This window comes from Tenebrio molitor, chromosome 2 (genome assembly GCF_963966145.1).
Source record: "Tenebrio molitor chromosome 2, icTenMoli1.1, whole genome shotgun sequence".
Lineage (NCBI taxonomy): Eukaryota > Metazoa > Arthropoda > Insecta > Coleoptera > Tenebrionidae > Tenebrio > Tenebrio molitor.
In genome coordinates, this window is record NC_091047.1 from 27,832,896 (window position 1) to 27,849,634 (window position 16,739).

The following is a 16,739-nucleotide window of genomic DNA, read 5'->3' on the forward strand; positions in this document are numbered from 1 at the left end:
AAAACATGGTTAGCTGTATAGTTTCGTAAATTTTGACATAAACGTCATTCGCTATGGTTAAATGAAATTGTGAAAAAACGACGAGAAGGGAAAATGTCTATTGTCTGCAAAAACGCACAACGGCATAAACATTTTTATTACATTTGCCATAAATTATATCATGTCTGTTTTTCTCAGCGTTCGAATACATTTTAATCGTCGTATTTTAACTTTTTCGTAAATGTCATGGATTTGTAATTTCATTTTTAAACAATACGATATTTAAAATAACCACGTTCACTTTGGAAATGTATTGTGGGTTGCATTTTCAATTCCGCCGGGCTCATTCGTGAAATACCTTGTATAAACCCAAGAAATTTATTTTCATAACAGATTCAAAGGGTTGACGAGATGCATTTAAGAATAAAGATGTCCTTTTTTTAATTTAAAACATTCATAAGGTGCAGCAAATATTTGAAATTTGAGATGAAGAGCCCCTACAGTGTGGTTTTCTGTCCGTGATTAAAAATGGCCCATATAAAATAACATTAGAATTTCTGCTTCTCTGAACTTTTATCTTGTAACACTCCCGAATTACAAAAAAGTTTCAATAACAAGGTACATATTATTTTTTAGCTCAAGTTTTAAAAAACAAGGCAAGTATTTTGCATTTTTCTTAAACTAAACACAAAACTCCAGGCTTTCAATTAGGAAATACTTATAGCTGGAAAACTTTTTAACGTCGAGTCAAGCACAAAACTAATCAGTGCTGTGTAAAATTAATCTATTTAAGAGAGAAGCGAAAGTAGTGGAAGCAATTCTGCAAATGGTGTTTTACCGGTTTCAGGAAGGAATCTTGTTTATTAAATCATTTTGACGAATTGCATAAGCGAATATAATAAAGGATCTTTAATATATTCACAACTTTTTTGCGTAAAACATTTGTTTCTGGTAATAATAATAATCGGAGTAGAATTGAAAAAATGCCAAAGCCTGTCATTATTTCATTCTGGCCTTATATCGAGCGATCAAATTAATTTGTAATCCAGTCATCCATGGATTTGAATCCGTATGGCTTTTGCAATTGATATGAAATAGACGAATTATAAGGTTGCAATGAAAACAATTGAAGTTGTCTTTGCTCTAGATTTGTGTTTTGATGTTGATTGTGTTTCTAATCGCAGACAGTGCTAAAAAATGCAGGGTTATTATAAATGATTGTAGTCGAAGCAGACCATGCCCATGTTATGAAATTTTTGCCGCTTTCATGTGAACTGTTAATTTTTGTCGCTGTCACTGTTATTTTTTAGGTGAAAAGTGCGGTGATGAGAATTTTATTTATTTTTTTTAATTAACCATCGAATCCAAAAATGTTGAGTTGTTTTGCAACCATTTCTAATACTATTGAGTTGTTTTGCACCTAATTTAACTCCTGCGTGTGAACCGTGTGTACTCACCTATTCACATCATTTTAATGTTTTTTATATGGAGCGGCAACCATAAATTTTACATTCAGTTTTTACGCCTACTTGGACTACAATCATTTACAATAACCCTGTATATTGTAAGGCATATACATAAACATATAGGTACAGTTGCGGAATTAAAATTTCGGGCACTATTTTTCTGTCACTTTAACAAAATCTCTGTAAAGCACTTTCTACTGTCATCATGACTGAAATTCAAAAATTAAACTTTTCTGTGTCAGTCACCCAATCAATTTTGAATTTTGAGATTTCAGTTAGTTGCACTGAGTGTAATTAAATCATCGCTTTGATATGTTGCCTACCCGTTATTATGCCACAAATGACAATTTTTGAATGCCAAAAAGACAAAAACATGACAAGAGTAAAAAATAAGGTTATTAACGTAAAGGTTGTTTTAGAGTTTATATCATGACATTGACAATAGTGCCCGAAATTTTAATTCCGCAACTGTCCATATCATTTTCAAGTGTTTTCTTTTACTCATGGGATTGCCATTCATGTAGAAAGTACTACTTTATGCAGTTGTTGCATAAATTACATTTTTTTTTTAAATTCAAATGAGTTAGTATTTTTGCCACTTTTCTCCATGTCCACTGTCACCTTTAAAACGACATTTAACAAAATAATAACAAAATGTAACCTAACTTGACCCCATAAATGTTATTGCTCATAAGCACTAAAGCCCGTAAAGAAAACTTATTTTAGTACAAGGCCTAAGAATGTTCATTTCTAAATTATATATTCTCGGTGTGAAAACTCCTGAAAAATAAAATTTCTAATTTGATTCCCTTTGATAAATCAGCCGTTGGCTGAACCATTACTGACATTTGTTCGCATCACCCCAATATCTTCCCTTTCACTTCTTTTTACTTCAGCAGCACTAAGAGCAAATTTGGAGTCAATTAGATCCGAGCATCCATCGTAAATTCCGTCAAAACCAGACGCGGAAGTGAAAGAGTGATTACGCAAATATTTGAACCGGATAAAGCTATTAGCTTCTGATGAATCCACCGTAATGAGAAAAAAATTGCACTCTTCACGCAATTTTCCCGAGTTTAGTGCAAGCACTCGTCCTTGCATTTTAATTCGATGTAAATGTGCAAGTTCAGCTTCGCCTGTAATCCCTACGTGCAGAGTTAGCAGTTTCTCACCTGTTGCATGCAGGTCACACCGTCGTTGTTGTCGAACGGCGGCACTCCGGAGCACAGGGTACGGCTCATCATGGAATAAGCGAAAAGGATTATCAAACCTGAAAAAAGCGAAACAATTCCCTTGATTGTTTTCTTTTTATTTTGGAATTAATTCTAACGTCTTTGCTAATTTTCACTCCGCTGTACTTTAAGCACTTTGCTTACTTATCCACCAGCGGGGCGTAAAACCTTCAAATTGGCCCAGCGCCTTACCGCACTTTAAAACGTGATAAAACATATTAAAACGCGAAAATATGCCCGTTGGGGGTTTAGCAAGCGATGACATTAATCTCAATTCCATTGCCATTCTTGGAGAATGTTGCACACTTAGAACGCTTTATTACCGGTCTCCCATTTGTGTAATGGGGCTAAGTGGAAATAAACTGCTTTAACGCGTTTGCTGACGCCCGAAAATCATCACGATATAAAAGTCTGGATCCTTCTCCTTTTTACCTGGGAGAACGAACATGAAGATGAACCAGGTGATGCCCAAGGCCTGTTGTACGGGAGACATCGACGACTTCTCCCAATGCTCACCGCAGAAGTGGACGTTTATGTACAGGCTCTTGTTCTGAACTTCAATGTATTCAAGTTTAGACGTTCCTGTTACCAGCAGGACCGGCATGAAGAGAGCCAAAGAGAGAATCCACATCAGAAGAATTATGATGGTGGTGGTTCTCTTGTTGAAGCAACGGTAGAAGAAGCCAAACGGGCGGGTTATCGCAAGGTAGCGGTCTACGGCCATCGCTGTTATGGTGAAGATGCTGGATGCTACTGAAACACCTGGAAAGAAGAAAATGTGCAAGAGATTTATTGTGTTCGAGCTGAAAATATTTTAAATTGATTTAAAATTTATATTTTTCTCTATAATGAATTTGACTGGGATTTTTGTAACTAGGTATACAGAACAAATTGTATTTTTTTTGTTCAACCAACAAGTTTTGTCGCGTTTATTATCAATGATTTTTTAAAAGCTTCAGAAAATGTTCCATTGCTTTGCACATACTACTCACATTATTCGCAATTTCATTTAACTAATGAACTATTAGATTAATTAACCAACAGAAAAAAAGCTTTAAAATTTCATTAGTTTAACACCCACCCAAAGAATAGCTATTGTTAGAAATAATCGAATATAATTTATACAGGGTTATTTATAATTTTTGCTTTAAAAAAAAGCAAAATTAAATTTTTTGAGCTCAACCCTGTACACTTTGTACAGTTTGTACAAAATTACTCTTTTTCGTGCCTCTTGTTACACGAGACAACATCGTTTTCATTAAATAACGAAGTTTTCTTTAACAACAAATAATTATGAAAGGTTAAGTAAATTTTGAATAACCCAAAGACAGTGCTCTTGGCATCTTGTTGAAACTATTGTTTGCCATTGTTCATTACACTAAAAGCAACTCAAAGCATTGTTGAGGGACTAAGCTACAAATGTTACAGGATTGCTTTCAGGAATTAGTTTCTATACAATAATATGGGAGTAAATTGGATTTACGAACGTAATCTGGTGCCATTTTACATTTATAAAACAAGACTTAGTTAACCAGTGGAGTTAAATCTTTTGGCAAGCTTTTCAAAATACCTAACTGTTATTTGTCCTTGAATGCATACAGTGTGGAACAAAATTATTGTGATCTAGTTAGCTTTGGAATTTTTGCTCATGTAAATTTTCCTGCACCGGTAGCTAGCTGTGTAGTTCTGTCAATAAATGTCATTAATCAAATTGACAATTGTTACAATTTACTAAAATAAATTAACAAACGATTAAAATGTGTAGGATACAAGAAAACACTTCCATTATTGGACGCGTAGTAAATGGGAAATGGCAGTGTTCTATGTCTGAATGCAAAGCACAGTTTTGACTTAGGCTTCCGAACAACATTGTTGAAGAAACTGCATTGCACCACCTCATTAGACTTCTTCATATTTAGCTTTCTTAAAACTGAGGTCTTCAAAGAAAGTATTAACAATTTGCAAGAACTGATTGCACGGATCACATTGATTGAAATGCAACGAGATAACACTGGATATATTGCAGCACATTTTTAATAATATGAAATGTCGTATAGTTTTATGTATGTAGCAAAATGGTGACCACTTTCAACACTTGCTGTGACTTGCTTTTGTTGGTTTCTTTGCATTCATATCATCTCTTCGTAATAAATCACATTTAGAATTTTTTAGTATATTTTGAGGTTAGGGGTTTTTTTTTTTTGGTAGAGTAGCACTTCGTATTTTTACAAGGATAACGCAAAGGTAACTAGATGAAAATAGTTTTGTTCCACCTTGTATATGTCTTAATTAAATGATTACATGCACTCGCCTTGCTCATGCAATAATATATTATTATTTACTTTCTTGTCTTTTTCAATTTTCTATTTGTGTTATTTATCGAACAGTTTAAAATGAAAATACCAGAAATGACGACACAAAACTGGTTTTGATGTTCTCTGTTATGAAATTATCCCCATCGTCTGTCAGTCCCTTTCATCTGTGGCCCAAATTGTATCCGGATAATATTACACAGTTACTGCTCACAGTGTTTAAAATTGAATTTCCCAGTTATTCAATTCTTTAGAAATTGTTTTACTGCTGCCGGCAGCTCCCGCCAAAGTTAATAATTATAACACTTTGTGGCATTAACTGAGTGAGGCGCAAAACGATTGAAATTATTTTAATGTGTTTAGTTGAAATGGATCCCTTTTACTAGTAAGGGTCTGTGGAAAGAGTTGGGGAAATTCACCGAACACGTTTGTTTATGTAGGATTTTAGGAAAATAGATAATAAAAAATTAAGGAAACTTTGTGTAAGAGAAAACAGACAAAGATAATAAAATGTGTGAAGTATAATATCAGTTGGAATGGAGCTAGATCCTTTACTGTTTGTTCAATGTAAAAGGAAATTTTGCAAGGCAAAGTTTAAAAATGTTTCATTTGAAAATATAAGATGTTGGAAAATGTATATTTAACGCGTCTAATAGATTTTAAAAATAATCGGCAAAAGTTAAATAAGTACTCATTTCAGCAATAATAAAATGTATTTGTCGGACGAGTTGAAATAGGATATGAAATTGTTGTTGTGCTAATTGTTTATTAACAATTAACACAACTAAATTAAACAGCTAATTTTGCAAAAGGTACAAAACATCTCTTTCAAAGATAATTTCATTATTATTGTCTCAAAGTATAAGGAAATGTAATTATGTGAAAACTTTTTAAAGCACCTGTTCCAATTAAAAAAAAATTGGAAATTATTTAGCATCTGGTTAAGATGGTTATCAGTCCAAGAAAAAAACACTTCTCTGTTAAAACTCACGTCTTTTTTCGTTTACTGTAATTTTTTTTAAACCGAACTCCCAGACACATTTTTATCTCATTAATTCGACAAACAAACAAACTGCTTGATTCTAAGAAAACAACTGAGTGTTTGTTTTACTGGTTGTTTACCCTTACAACTAAAATCCTGAGTGCTAATAAATGAGCCCAACCACAAATTTGCATAGTCCAATTTATTCTTGTTATTTCAAAGTAGATGTGAGATTATATTCACTTCAAAAAAATACAGTGAAAATCTCCAAAATTTATCTAATAACTGGAATAATGTTCCCATTAGTTTCTCCTTGTGTGGTTTTCAGCATAAACATCAGTTTAAGCTGGTTTACATATCATATAAATTGTTTAAAGTTGACGTTAAACAGTAATTGATTGTAAATTTTTGTTATTGATCAATACAAACTTTCTTCCACTTCAATTAAATCAATTAGCGTTTAGTGCTTTGTAAATTTATGTGTGTAAAGTGATTCTTTCTAATTAATGACACTTTCCGCCTTTTAGCTGTCTTTCGCAACAATGTCTTTCACTGATGGAGCATCCGAATAGGTACACCGTAGACCACCCTCCAGCGTGTTACATTTGCCGCGCTGTAATTGATGGTCTTTCTTATTTTACACGTCCCTGGAAAGAACTTTGAAGCGAAGTGGCGAAGCCATTTAATATTTAGATCACGCCTAGCTGAGTTCCTTTCAAAGTCACGTTTATTTTTCAGTTCATCACCAGTTTAATTATGCGACGAAAAATTTGTTTCCATCAAGCCAACCACTCAACTAATCTTTCCAAATAGTCTTAATTCATTTTGGTCTGTTTTGACGATAAGAAATTGAAAAAAGAAAATGCGCAAACCGACACCACGAATAATCATCCGGAACAGGCCTAATTCGGTTTGCTCTATTTTCGATAAAAAGTTGAAATGGGAAAATTCGCACACTATCGATAAAAGCGACGCTGGCGTTATCCCCTAAAATAAAATATGAGGTAAGTTTGGCCTTCCGACGCAGACAATTTTTCGTTATACGAGTAGGTAATTTAAAAAAAACATGTGTCTAGTTTCGTATTAAGTTTAAGAAGAAATTGAATTTTTTATTGTGTGTGTGTGTGTGTGTGTGTAGATGTATACACGTTAAAGTAATGTAAGTTGCTGATATACCGGGACATTTTTTTAACTCTGAACATAGTCCATACTTATTCGTATGTTCAATTTTAAAAAACACAGGTCAATGCATTGTGAGTTGCTATGCAACCAACTATACCAAACACCAGAGATTTTGAAATAATGTTAAAAATTATTCCGATTGATGGAATTGGTCTAACATGTGTTGCATTGGAAATGTCACGTACATTTCTAATGCTCTGATTGGCATAGAATAACTGCATTATGTGCATTTCTTCTTCAAACAACTTGACCATTTTGTTAAACTGTCAAGTACTTATTGTCGTTACCTTGGTTACGTGATTACATACATGCATTGACCTGTGTTTTTTAAAACTGAACATAGGGAATAAGTATGGGCTATGTTCAATATTAAAATAAATGTCCCGGTATACAAGTATTTAAGAAATTAAAAAAAATAGAGTATGGTGTAAGAAAAGACGTTTTCTGTAGTTATCTCTCTGTTGCTTTGAAAAAACTCAATAATCCAATTAGTCAAAGAGTAAATGATACTTAACATTTTTTGTGGTGTGATTGAAAGACATATTGATATGATTAATTGCCACGTGTATATCAAACGTGCCAATCAGATCGCTTGCTTTCATACAATCAAAAATGGTTATCGCGATAAAAACGTCCTACTACTCTGTCATCTGTCAAAAGTGATTACTATTGCATGTTACTCCTGTCAGATTCTCAAATTGTTTTTAATAATTGTATTTTTAATAACTGTATTATAAATAAATAATTACCTAACGTTAAAGTTTGTATTCTGGAATTAATCTGGCTAAAAATAATAGGATCTAATTTTTAATAAGTATCTGATAAATTTCTCAATTTTCACTTAAACATTTCTAATCTAATAAAATATATAATAATTTTGTTATGTCGTGGTAGTTAAGTACCTGCATAGTCTTAATATGTCCACTTGATATTTAAAATGGTTTCTTGCTTCTACTTCCTATAATGACCGTCGTTATGCCCAAAAATAAATGAAATATTTCCATTCCTCGTAATGTTGTTATAAGTGAATTGAATTTTGTTAAGAAATTTCACTTCATCTAGAATTTGGTTCTACACTCGTGTCTCAATGAAGGCATTTGTTTTTTTCAGTCTGTACGATTCTGGAACAACCACTCGTTGAAATTACCTCAGACGAAAAAACTTGCACTAATGGGCCTCTAATGTAACCCTCTGCCAGAGCCGAGGATTTCCATCCTTCGTGGCGTTTTTGTTAAAAGTGTTGTTAAAGTGATGTTCACTACAATGCAAAGCACTCGAACGCCTGAAACAATACCCAGAAAAAAGCTGGGGATTCGACAGTTTAAAAAGAGCAAATATGGTTTTAGGCATTTACTAATCATATTTGTACGAATTGGGGTGCTAATACAATATCCATTCCGATAAGGAACGAATAAGCGCCTATTTTTTCCAAACAGTCCGGGTATATTAGTTAGTTTTAATTTTAGGAATAGAAACTAAAATCATATTCGATTTATGTTCTATGTCCCCTACCATCATGTTTATAAACTGTTCACTTCTACATGCGTCGTTGTAAACTAATATTATAAGCACGATCTGCAGAGTCATTATGATTGTCCCATCGTGCCTAGTTGGCGTTGAAAACCCACACAAATTTTGGATATGCCGCAGCCTCGCAACGCTAGACAAACTAGTAGACAGATTTCCACTACCGCCAGTAGCGTCACCTATCGACGATACTAGTCTCACTCAAATTATGAGGCTTGCGGCACATTCAAGTACGTCACCAACAAGTACAGCGATGGGACAATAATTTATAATGACCCTGTACAACGGAAGAAGAAATAAAATAATTCACCGTTCACCAAATATGAACGGAAACTCCAACTTCCAACCTTTATTGCAAATTGCAAGGTACTTGTTATTATTCGTTTCTCGAATGAAACTTGTCTACTTGTCTATCTCCTTGTACAGTTTTTCGGAGGTTATTATATTCTTTGTCAAAGGCCTCACGCGACTTCTTAGGAAGTAAAGTATTCAGAGTAGCCTCTGCTTCTTCTCGTCTTTCAAGGAGCGTACAAGTTAGATCAATGTCGTTCATAATGCAGTTTGAAAAGCTAATGTTACTGATCAGTTTTTTAATAATATACATTTCACTTTTTAACGGCTAGTGTCAGTTATGTCAGTTTGTATGATGTGAAAATCAATAACGGGTAGACTAAAAGCAACTGTAAAATTTTCAAAGCTGATCAAGTGGAAACTCATAAAATTTTATTAAACTAGCTGGTGAAAAATCAAATCATTTAAAATTATTGCGAAAACAAACGGTGACATAAAACAATCTAGAAATATTAAAAAGCTTTCGTGATTGGTTAAAATAACGAATTTGGAATCTATCAGAACTGACTGGCTATTTTGGTCAAGAAAGGAGTGAGAAAGGGGTGTTCGAAAATGATGGAAGGAAAATGAACTACAGCGAATCACTTGATTCGCTCTCGGTAAGACGCATTCTTTCGAAGGCAAATTATTTCTCTACGTCGATAACTTTTATATGTATACAAGATTTAATTTCAACACCATTATTAGTTCATTTCTTACACTTATTTTCTTTGGAAATTGATTTATAAATAAAACCTTGTTTTTCAAAATCTTTCATTTAATTTACTTTAACTTCATTATCGAGAAGTATGTGATCGTTTTGCATTTAACCAGTGGCGAAACGCGGTACCACCAAATAGTTTATAAATGAGATTCTTCATTTATTATGGGTTCGTTGGAGCTCTTGTAGTCGGAAAGGATCCGCCAGTGTCCGTGGTAGGTACTCTAGAAGCTGTGGCTTGGCGCAGAGCATAAAATGCAGCCACGCCACCTGGATCGAGCACAAATCGCTAATAGTTACTTAAGTATCAAAGGCGGTAAGTGCGTTTTACCGGTCGAGGGTAATAGTGTTAGTAGCCCAGACCGGTAGCACTACGCCCGTGATACTTTGTAAGTTTTTTGCACGATCCATGCAATAACCAAATTAAATGATGATGAATTTGTTCAAATCAAAGTGACACTTGTGTGACAACTATAAAATTATCTAAAATGACAAAAAAAATAATTAACCGATTCTGTTTCCAGGACGGTAGCTTGGAAAAAAAAACTTTCTAATTTGATTACTTACCGCCTTCTAATCCGTACCTAAGTGAATGTCTTACCGATCAATGATTTGTAAACATAATCTTTTATTGACGGGTCGTCCAAAAAGTAATAAGTATTAAACAAGTAATTTAATGGATTAAAAACTTTGATTTTAAATTATGATAACAGCCTAGTGCTCTGTGAAATATTTCCAATTACTTTTAATTTACCCGTTATATCCATGTTTGATGAAATTTTAAATATTTCATATTTTAAGAGAACAGCATCATTAATTTATTAACGCATTTCATAAGGCAAATTTGCGCACGAATTTTTGCAAACTTGCACTTGTGCGGTAATATTGCTGTTATAAAACTTCATAAATCTTTATTTGAGGGTGAAACCACAAAAAAAGGACTGTTGATTAATTATCGTCATCGAATGTGAACAATTTCGAGATAGTAAACTGCTCGTCAGAATGAAGGGTGGAAATGCTAATTTAATAATTAGTTTAGAAAAAATTTAATTAGCTCTGAAAAAATTTTTAGAAAAACAGCTCTATTTAATGAGTATGCATTTAATAATATAATATAAATCATCAGTGGCAAAATTTTCTCAATTTCAAATCGTTACGAGCGTTTCTTGGGTGGCAAGTTATCGACTGACAATGGGCCGTATCACGACACCGTTATTAAAATTGCCGTTAACTAGAGTCGTGATTAAAGTAAACATAAAACGATATAGATTTATGCAATTATAACCTGATAGAAAGAGATGAATTCGTCACCAAGGTAATTAGAGTCATAAGGGTGTCGTGATACGGCCCATTGCGTTTAACGAATGTCACGAGATAAATTGACAACAAATCAATCCGAAATTTTTGTCAAGATAAAATGATAATCGAATGTTTATTTCATGAATAAAACTACACATTCAAATCTGTAACTGTTCATTGCTATAAATAAAAGTTGAAACTACATATAATCATTATACATTCAACTTTTATTTATAGCAATGAACAATTATGCTCGGATTGCCGTTGTTTTCTTTGGTTGTGACAAAAGTTACAGTCGTAGTTTCTGCTTTTATTGATGGGTTACCTCGTAAGCCCTTTATTAGCTTCTGCTGATGACAAGAATTCAGTTGAAAATATGGTTTAATAGACTAAGGCCCAGTTTACAGAAGCGAAATTAAGTTAATCGTAATCAAATGCGAGTTTAACTGAACACGTGATCCGATTGAACCAATCGAAGTTTCGGATTTATGGGTTAATCGTGCATTAAGATTTAATTCGAATTAAATATTTAATTCTCTTTCTATAAACTGGCTCTAAGAAGATGAATGCACTGTTAACTTGATTAGTTCCTGTTCGCCAACATCCTTTTTCGTTAAAGTAGATACTACAGAAATCCAATGACAATGGTTGGCTAACTAATTTCCACTTTTGCTGTTTCCATCACAATTTTCTTTGCAGATGCTTTGGTTTGGTTCTAGTTTGTTTATTGATTGGAGTGGGTACGTTGCGCGTACTTTCCCTTCGTACTCGCCCAATTTGGTTTCACAGTTGTCAAGGACCCTTAATGTCTTACAGGCAAAGGACTAGTAAGAGGGTGGGCCCACCTTTGATCTAGACCTGTATAGTAAAGAGCAGGTATGTTGCTTGTACTTTCTCTTTGTATGTACCATTGCACCACTCAGCACTGATTGCATTGTCAGTAATTGAAGCGGGTGCCTCGCGCGCTGTTTCCTTCCCACCTTTTGCACCAACTTCTTACTGGCGTCAACCCTATAACCCTCCCACATCCGACAGAGCTCTATGCATTTGTGTTATTTCACAATCACCAAAAGTGTTAATATTTGCTGTTTTAAATTTGTATCGTTTGTGTTCACTCCATGCTCTCAGCGAATTGGTTGCTAACAGCTCCTTTTTACTATTTTAGAGGAGGTCTCTGTGATCGACGCCCAGACCATGGTCAACTCGACACAAGCCCCCATGACACACCACTGTTTTAACGTAATATCAACCCAAATTATTTTATTTATTAACGATTAACAACTAATATAATGAATCAAGTTTGATGTTATTAATTAATAAATACAATTATTATTACTTCTGTATCCTGCCTCTTCTGCGAGAGTTGTTACTCTCGCATCCACATCATCGCTTCACACGCCTCATTATTAACTTTAAATATTAGGTGGAGGCGGTGAAATTATGGCTGAATTAATTTTATTGATTGAAAATTTGCACTCGTCGTTGATTGATTGACGGGATACTATTGTAAATGAAATAGTTAGTTAAAATTAAGTCACGAATATATTTGCAAATTCTTAATCGGGAAGGCAAACTTTGTTTTACAAATTGCATCCCACGCGTCCGTAATTGTGTTCTATCTATTCCATCAAAACTATATTTGATGAGTTCTGTTTCAAACCCACTGGTTTGTGTTGAGGTTTTTATAAAGAGCGATCGATACTCTCTGTGTGGGACACCGGGCATTAAGGGGTAAACGATTTATCATATAACACTGATAATATCTTCCTAATGATGTTTTCTGTGGGTTATCCGAAATGATTGGTGCGATTTCCCAATTCAAAGCGTCGCATTTATTTGATTTTTTCTGTTGCGCGGAAGCCCCGGAATCGTTTTACAAAGCGCGTTTTCGCCGATTTAAACTGATGCTTTATTACGTATTTCCCAGTCGGAAAATAGAAACGAATCCTTCTCCGCCTCAAGTTCAATTTACCACCCTCGAAAATTGATACCCGGAATTTGATTTGAAATTAAAATTGACAAATTAGAGCCGTGCCATGAGTCATATTTCGTTTGACTGGCAGCTTTTCTTTCATTAGCATTTATTTGCATATAATCGGCTTAGGTTTAAGTGAAATGCTAATTCGGCTTATCAATGACAGTTTTATTACTCTAACTTCTGAAAAACTCCTAACCAAGGTTAACGTCATGAGCTTGCGTTTATAGGTTCCACTTATAAATAAATACAGGATTACTCACATTGCAAATAAGCGGATATTTTACAGGCGTACTCTCCAAAGCTGTAAACTGAAGTGTATGCCGCGTATGCCGCGTTGGGCATGCACACCAAGGCTACAAACAGGTCAGCTATTGACAAATTCACTAGGAAGTAGTTGGTGACACTGAAACAGAAAAACCCTGTTAAAAACCAAAATTGTCTACAGACAGAAAACAAGTCGTTAATTATTGAATGTGCTGTACAAACATTTTCAGTAACAAGTGCATATAAATATATCTTTGTTATGTGCAATGTTGCATACAGTGGTCCTTTGTAAAATTTTATGCGATTAAGTTTTCGAATGAGCGCGCACGTTTAAAGCGAAAAACAAAGAATTATTTTTGTTCCTTTCCACTTGAGGAAAATTCTTTTTTTCAGGCGAACAAAAGCACAACGTGGGGCTTCTCTGCGACGTGAGAGTGCAAATAAAAGGTTTGGAGGAAAACAAGAGCATTTGTTATTGGAAGGAAATAATTATTTTAAATAATGATGTTTGGTTAGGTAACTTCGAGCATAAATATTTTGAATTAATTTTCTTATTGGTATTGCTTATTTACTAAACAACTAAAATCCATAATCATGTCGCTTACCGCCTCCTGAATTTCTTCTTGCGCCTCCCGGGCCTGGCGATGGACGGGAAACGAGAAGAATTTTTATTTTGTGAATATTGTTTTGTCATTTAAATAAAAAAATATTGTTTAATTGAATTAACTAATTCACAACAAAAAAAGATTACTGATATCATATTCTCAGTATTTGGATATTATGTTTTATCTAATCCCGTGGGATAAATGACACTTATCCCACTCATTTGAGTGGAATAAGGAACTTTATTACCGGACGCATTTCATTACTCCACTCAGTGGGATAAATGACCTTCATTACCCCACTCAGTGGGATAAGTAAGTCATTATTCCACTGAGTGGTGTAATGAAACTGGCGGAAATAAATAAGATTTACCTTTTTTTTTAAATTCGGGGCGGTCTTAGATAAAATTTTGTACATAACACGTGGGCTAAAGCATATTACAGGAAACTCGTGTGATTACAGATGAACTCGGGCTAACGCCCTCGTCATCTGCAATCTTCACACTCGAATCCTGTAATATTGCTTTTATCCCACTAATTGTGTAAACAACTATTATCTCTCTTCATTCTAAAAATTTAACTTCTTTTGAAATCTAAATTTTTGAAAAGTCTAATTGGTCTTGTTTGACAACGTTTTTTTCTGTGTTTTTTAATCATTGTAATTTTATATTATAGGAACGAGAGACGATTTCTTTACTGTATTTTTCCTGTTCCAGAGTTGAATTTTAACGACAACAATAAGTCGCTGAATACTGAAAGCTCAATTAAAACTTTCATTTAACAAATTGTCAGATTAAATAACGAAATTCCTAAATTACTTCCCGCTCTGAAAATATTATGAAATTAACAAATTCCAGTGGCAATCATCGATAAACAGTTAGAGTTGGAATCTGGTGAATTTGCACCAACTCCATCAAATTACAGTTTCTTCAAATATAAAATGTCTGAGTAGATACTCAATACTTGGTGTTGGGTTTTGTAAATACTTAATTTTAGTTTTTAACATTATGCCCCACGTTGTGGAGTCACTTTTAACAGTGTTTGTGTTGTAAATAGTTTATTTACATAAAGGTAAACAAAGTTAACAAAGGTTTGTGGTGAGACTCTTGAGGGAGCTCGAATGATCAAATGAATAATGAATGATTGTCCATGGGTGCATCCCTTTTATAGCCTGGCTGGGGATGGTGCGGTACGCTCCGACGGCGCGCAGCTGGTAAAGATGGTAGGGGCCCAGCGATTAGATTCTCGCTGGCGACGGTAGCGCTTCGAAAGGGTTAGTACGGGGCGCTTTGGTACTACATCCGTGATTTATGCTACAAGTTGTTTTATTTTATTTGTTGCTGCACCCTCTTCGATTGGTTGTTGCGAGTTAACAATCTCACAATGTCGCTTATAGTCGGGAATGACAAACCCCCCGCCCTTGAGGGACATTTTGGAAAGAAAAGAAGCACTTTGACCATCGTGTCGTGACACCCACTTGCTAGAAGTGGTACCAATTTTCGTGGTCTTCTGGTCCACGGTGTCTTCGCGGTCCTCATTTAAGGTCCGCCAATCTTGATTTAACGAATTGTGGATGACGAAGAAAATCGAACAAAGCTCTTCGTTTAGGTAGACTTAAATCAACTAAAACTGATTTAAATGCTCTGGAGACAAACACTTGGTGTTTACGTAATTGGGGGGTCTTCCAATCATTGCAAAGAGAAAAGGAATGCATTGAACGTCAAATTCTCAAAACTCGACTACGATTTCCGGTCTGGCAAATTGTCAGTAATGTTCCCAAATTAATTTCACCTTTGAGTCTAAATACATTTACATTTGTGAGAAATCACAGATGCAGTCTTTTTGTTTCTAAATTACACACATTCTAAATGGATTTATTTTAATTTCAATTGTTTAGTTGAAAACCCATTTTAATAACACGTTGCATTTGTGCAGATCAGGTTTTAATCAGGAGAAAAGTTTTATTTTGTGAAAGAAAACATTCTTGTTAACGGTGCAAGTAAAAACTTTGACTAAACGTTAGTTCAGAAAAGGAAATGGAAAACAATTTGTCTTTTTTGTAATACATTCTGAAATATATCTTTCAGCGGTGACAGCTGAACATATTGGTGAAACCGCGAAACCAAGCTGTATGAGAAATTGTTGAACCTCTTCATCTACGGAAAGATTTTTATTCCAGGAGCGGTCTAAAATAGTCTGGGAAATTCTCTGTTAATATAGTTATTAAAAGTTATGAGGAAATCGAATATGATGGAACAATATACAGGAGAACAATAAAATCATAATTTTATTACTATGAGTTCATTTACCCGGAATTGACTGTTCTGGGCGACAATATACAATTTTAGTTGTTGAAGCGTAAACAGGCAATTAATAATATAATAATTTTGGAGTTTTACTACGAGTTAGTAAGTGTTATCACGGATGCTTGGAGTGAGACTGAGATTAAACAAACTGCGCTTGTCAAAATTGGTTATTGAACTAAAGGTGAACGAATAGAAAAATCGTTGAAAAATGTCGAGGGTAGGTATGTGTTGTATCTGTGCTTTTAGTTTAATAAACAACTTCTAAAAATACGATTTAAGATTAGCAAGTAAACTAAACAAACATTTAAAATTTGAAAAGAATACATTTTTATTAACATAACACACCGTTAATTTTTCCTGGAATAATTGATACTCTACACATTTTTATTTAATTTTAACCGTTCTTTGCTTGTTCGTTTATTTGAGAGAATGGAAATCTTAACTCGTCTCTTTGTAGAAAATTTTCGATCTTTCTTTGATGTTCTATAAGAAAAAATGTTGTCTGAATATTGTAATTCATGTATCACGTGATCCCCTTTCAACGATTTTAATTGGCTGA

General features: G+C 34.2%; 1 protein-coding gene across 7 annotated transcripts in view; it reads right to left on the reverse strand.

Moving 5' to 3' along the window:
* Positions 1-16,739, reverse strand: part of LOC138123271 (orexin receptor type 2-like) — a 130,538-nt gene that overhangs the window by 47,867 nt on the left and 65,932 nt on the right. For all 7 annotated transcript variants that reach the window (XM_069037900.1, XM_069037893.1, XM_069037899.1 and 4 more), the window contains 3 exons: positions 13,269-13,411; positions 3,110-3,439; positions 2,618-2,715 (listed from right to left, as the gene is read on the reverse strand). In XM_069037900.1, the coding sequence (XP_068894001.1) occupies positions 2,618-2,715; positions 3,110-3,439; positions 13,269-13,411 (571 nt within the window). The remainder of the gene's footprint in view (positions 1-2,617; positions 2,716-3,109; positions 3,440-13,268; positions 13,412-16,739) is intronic.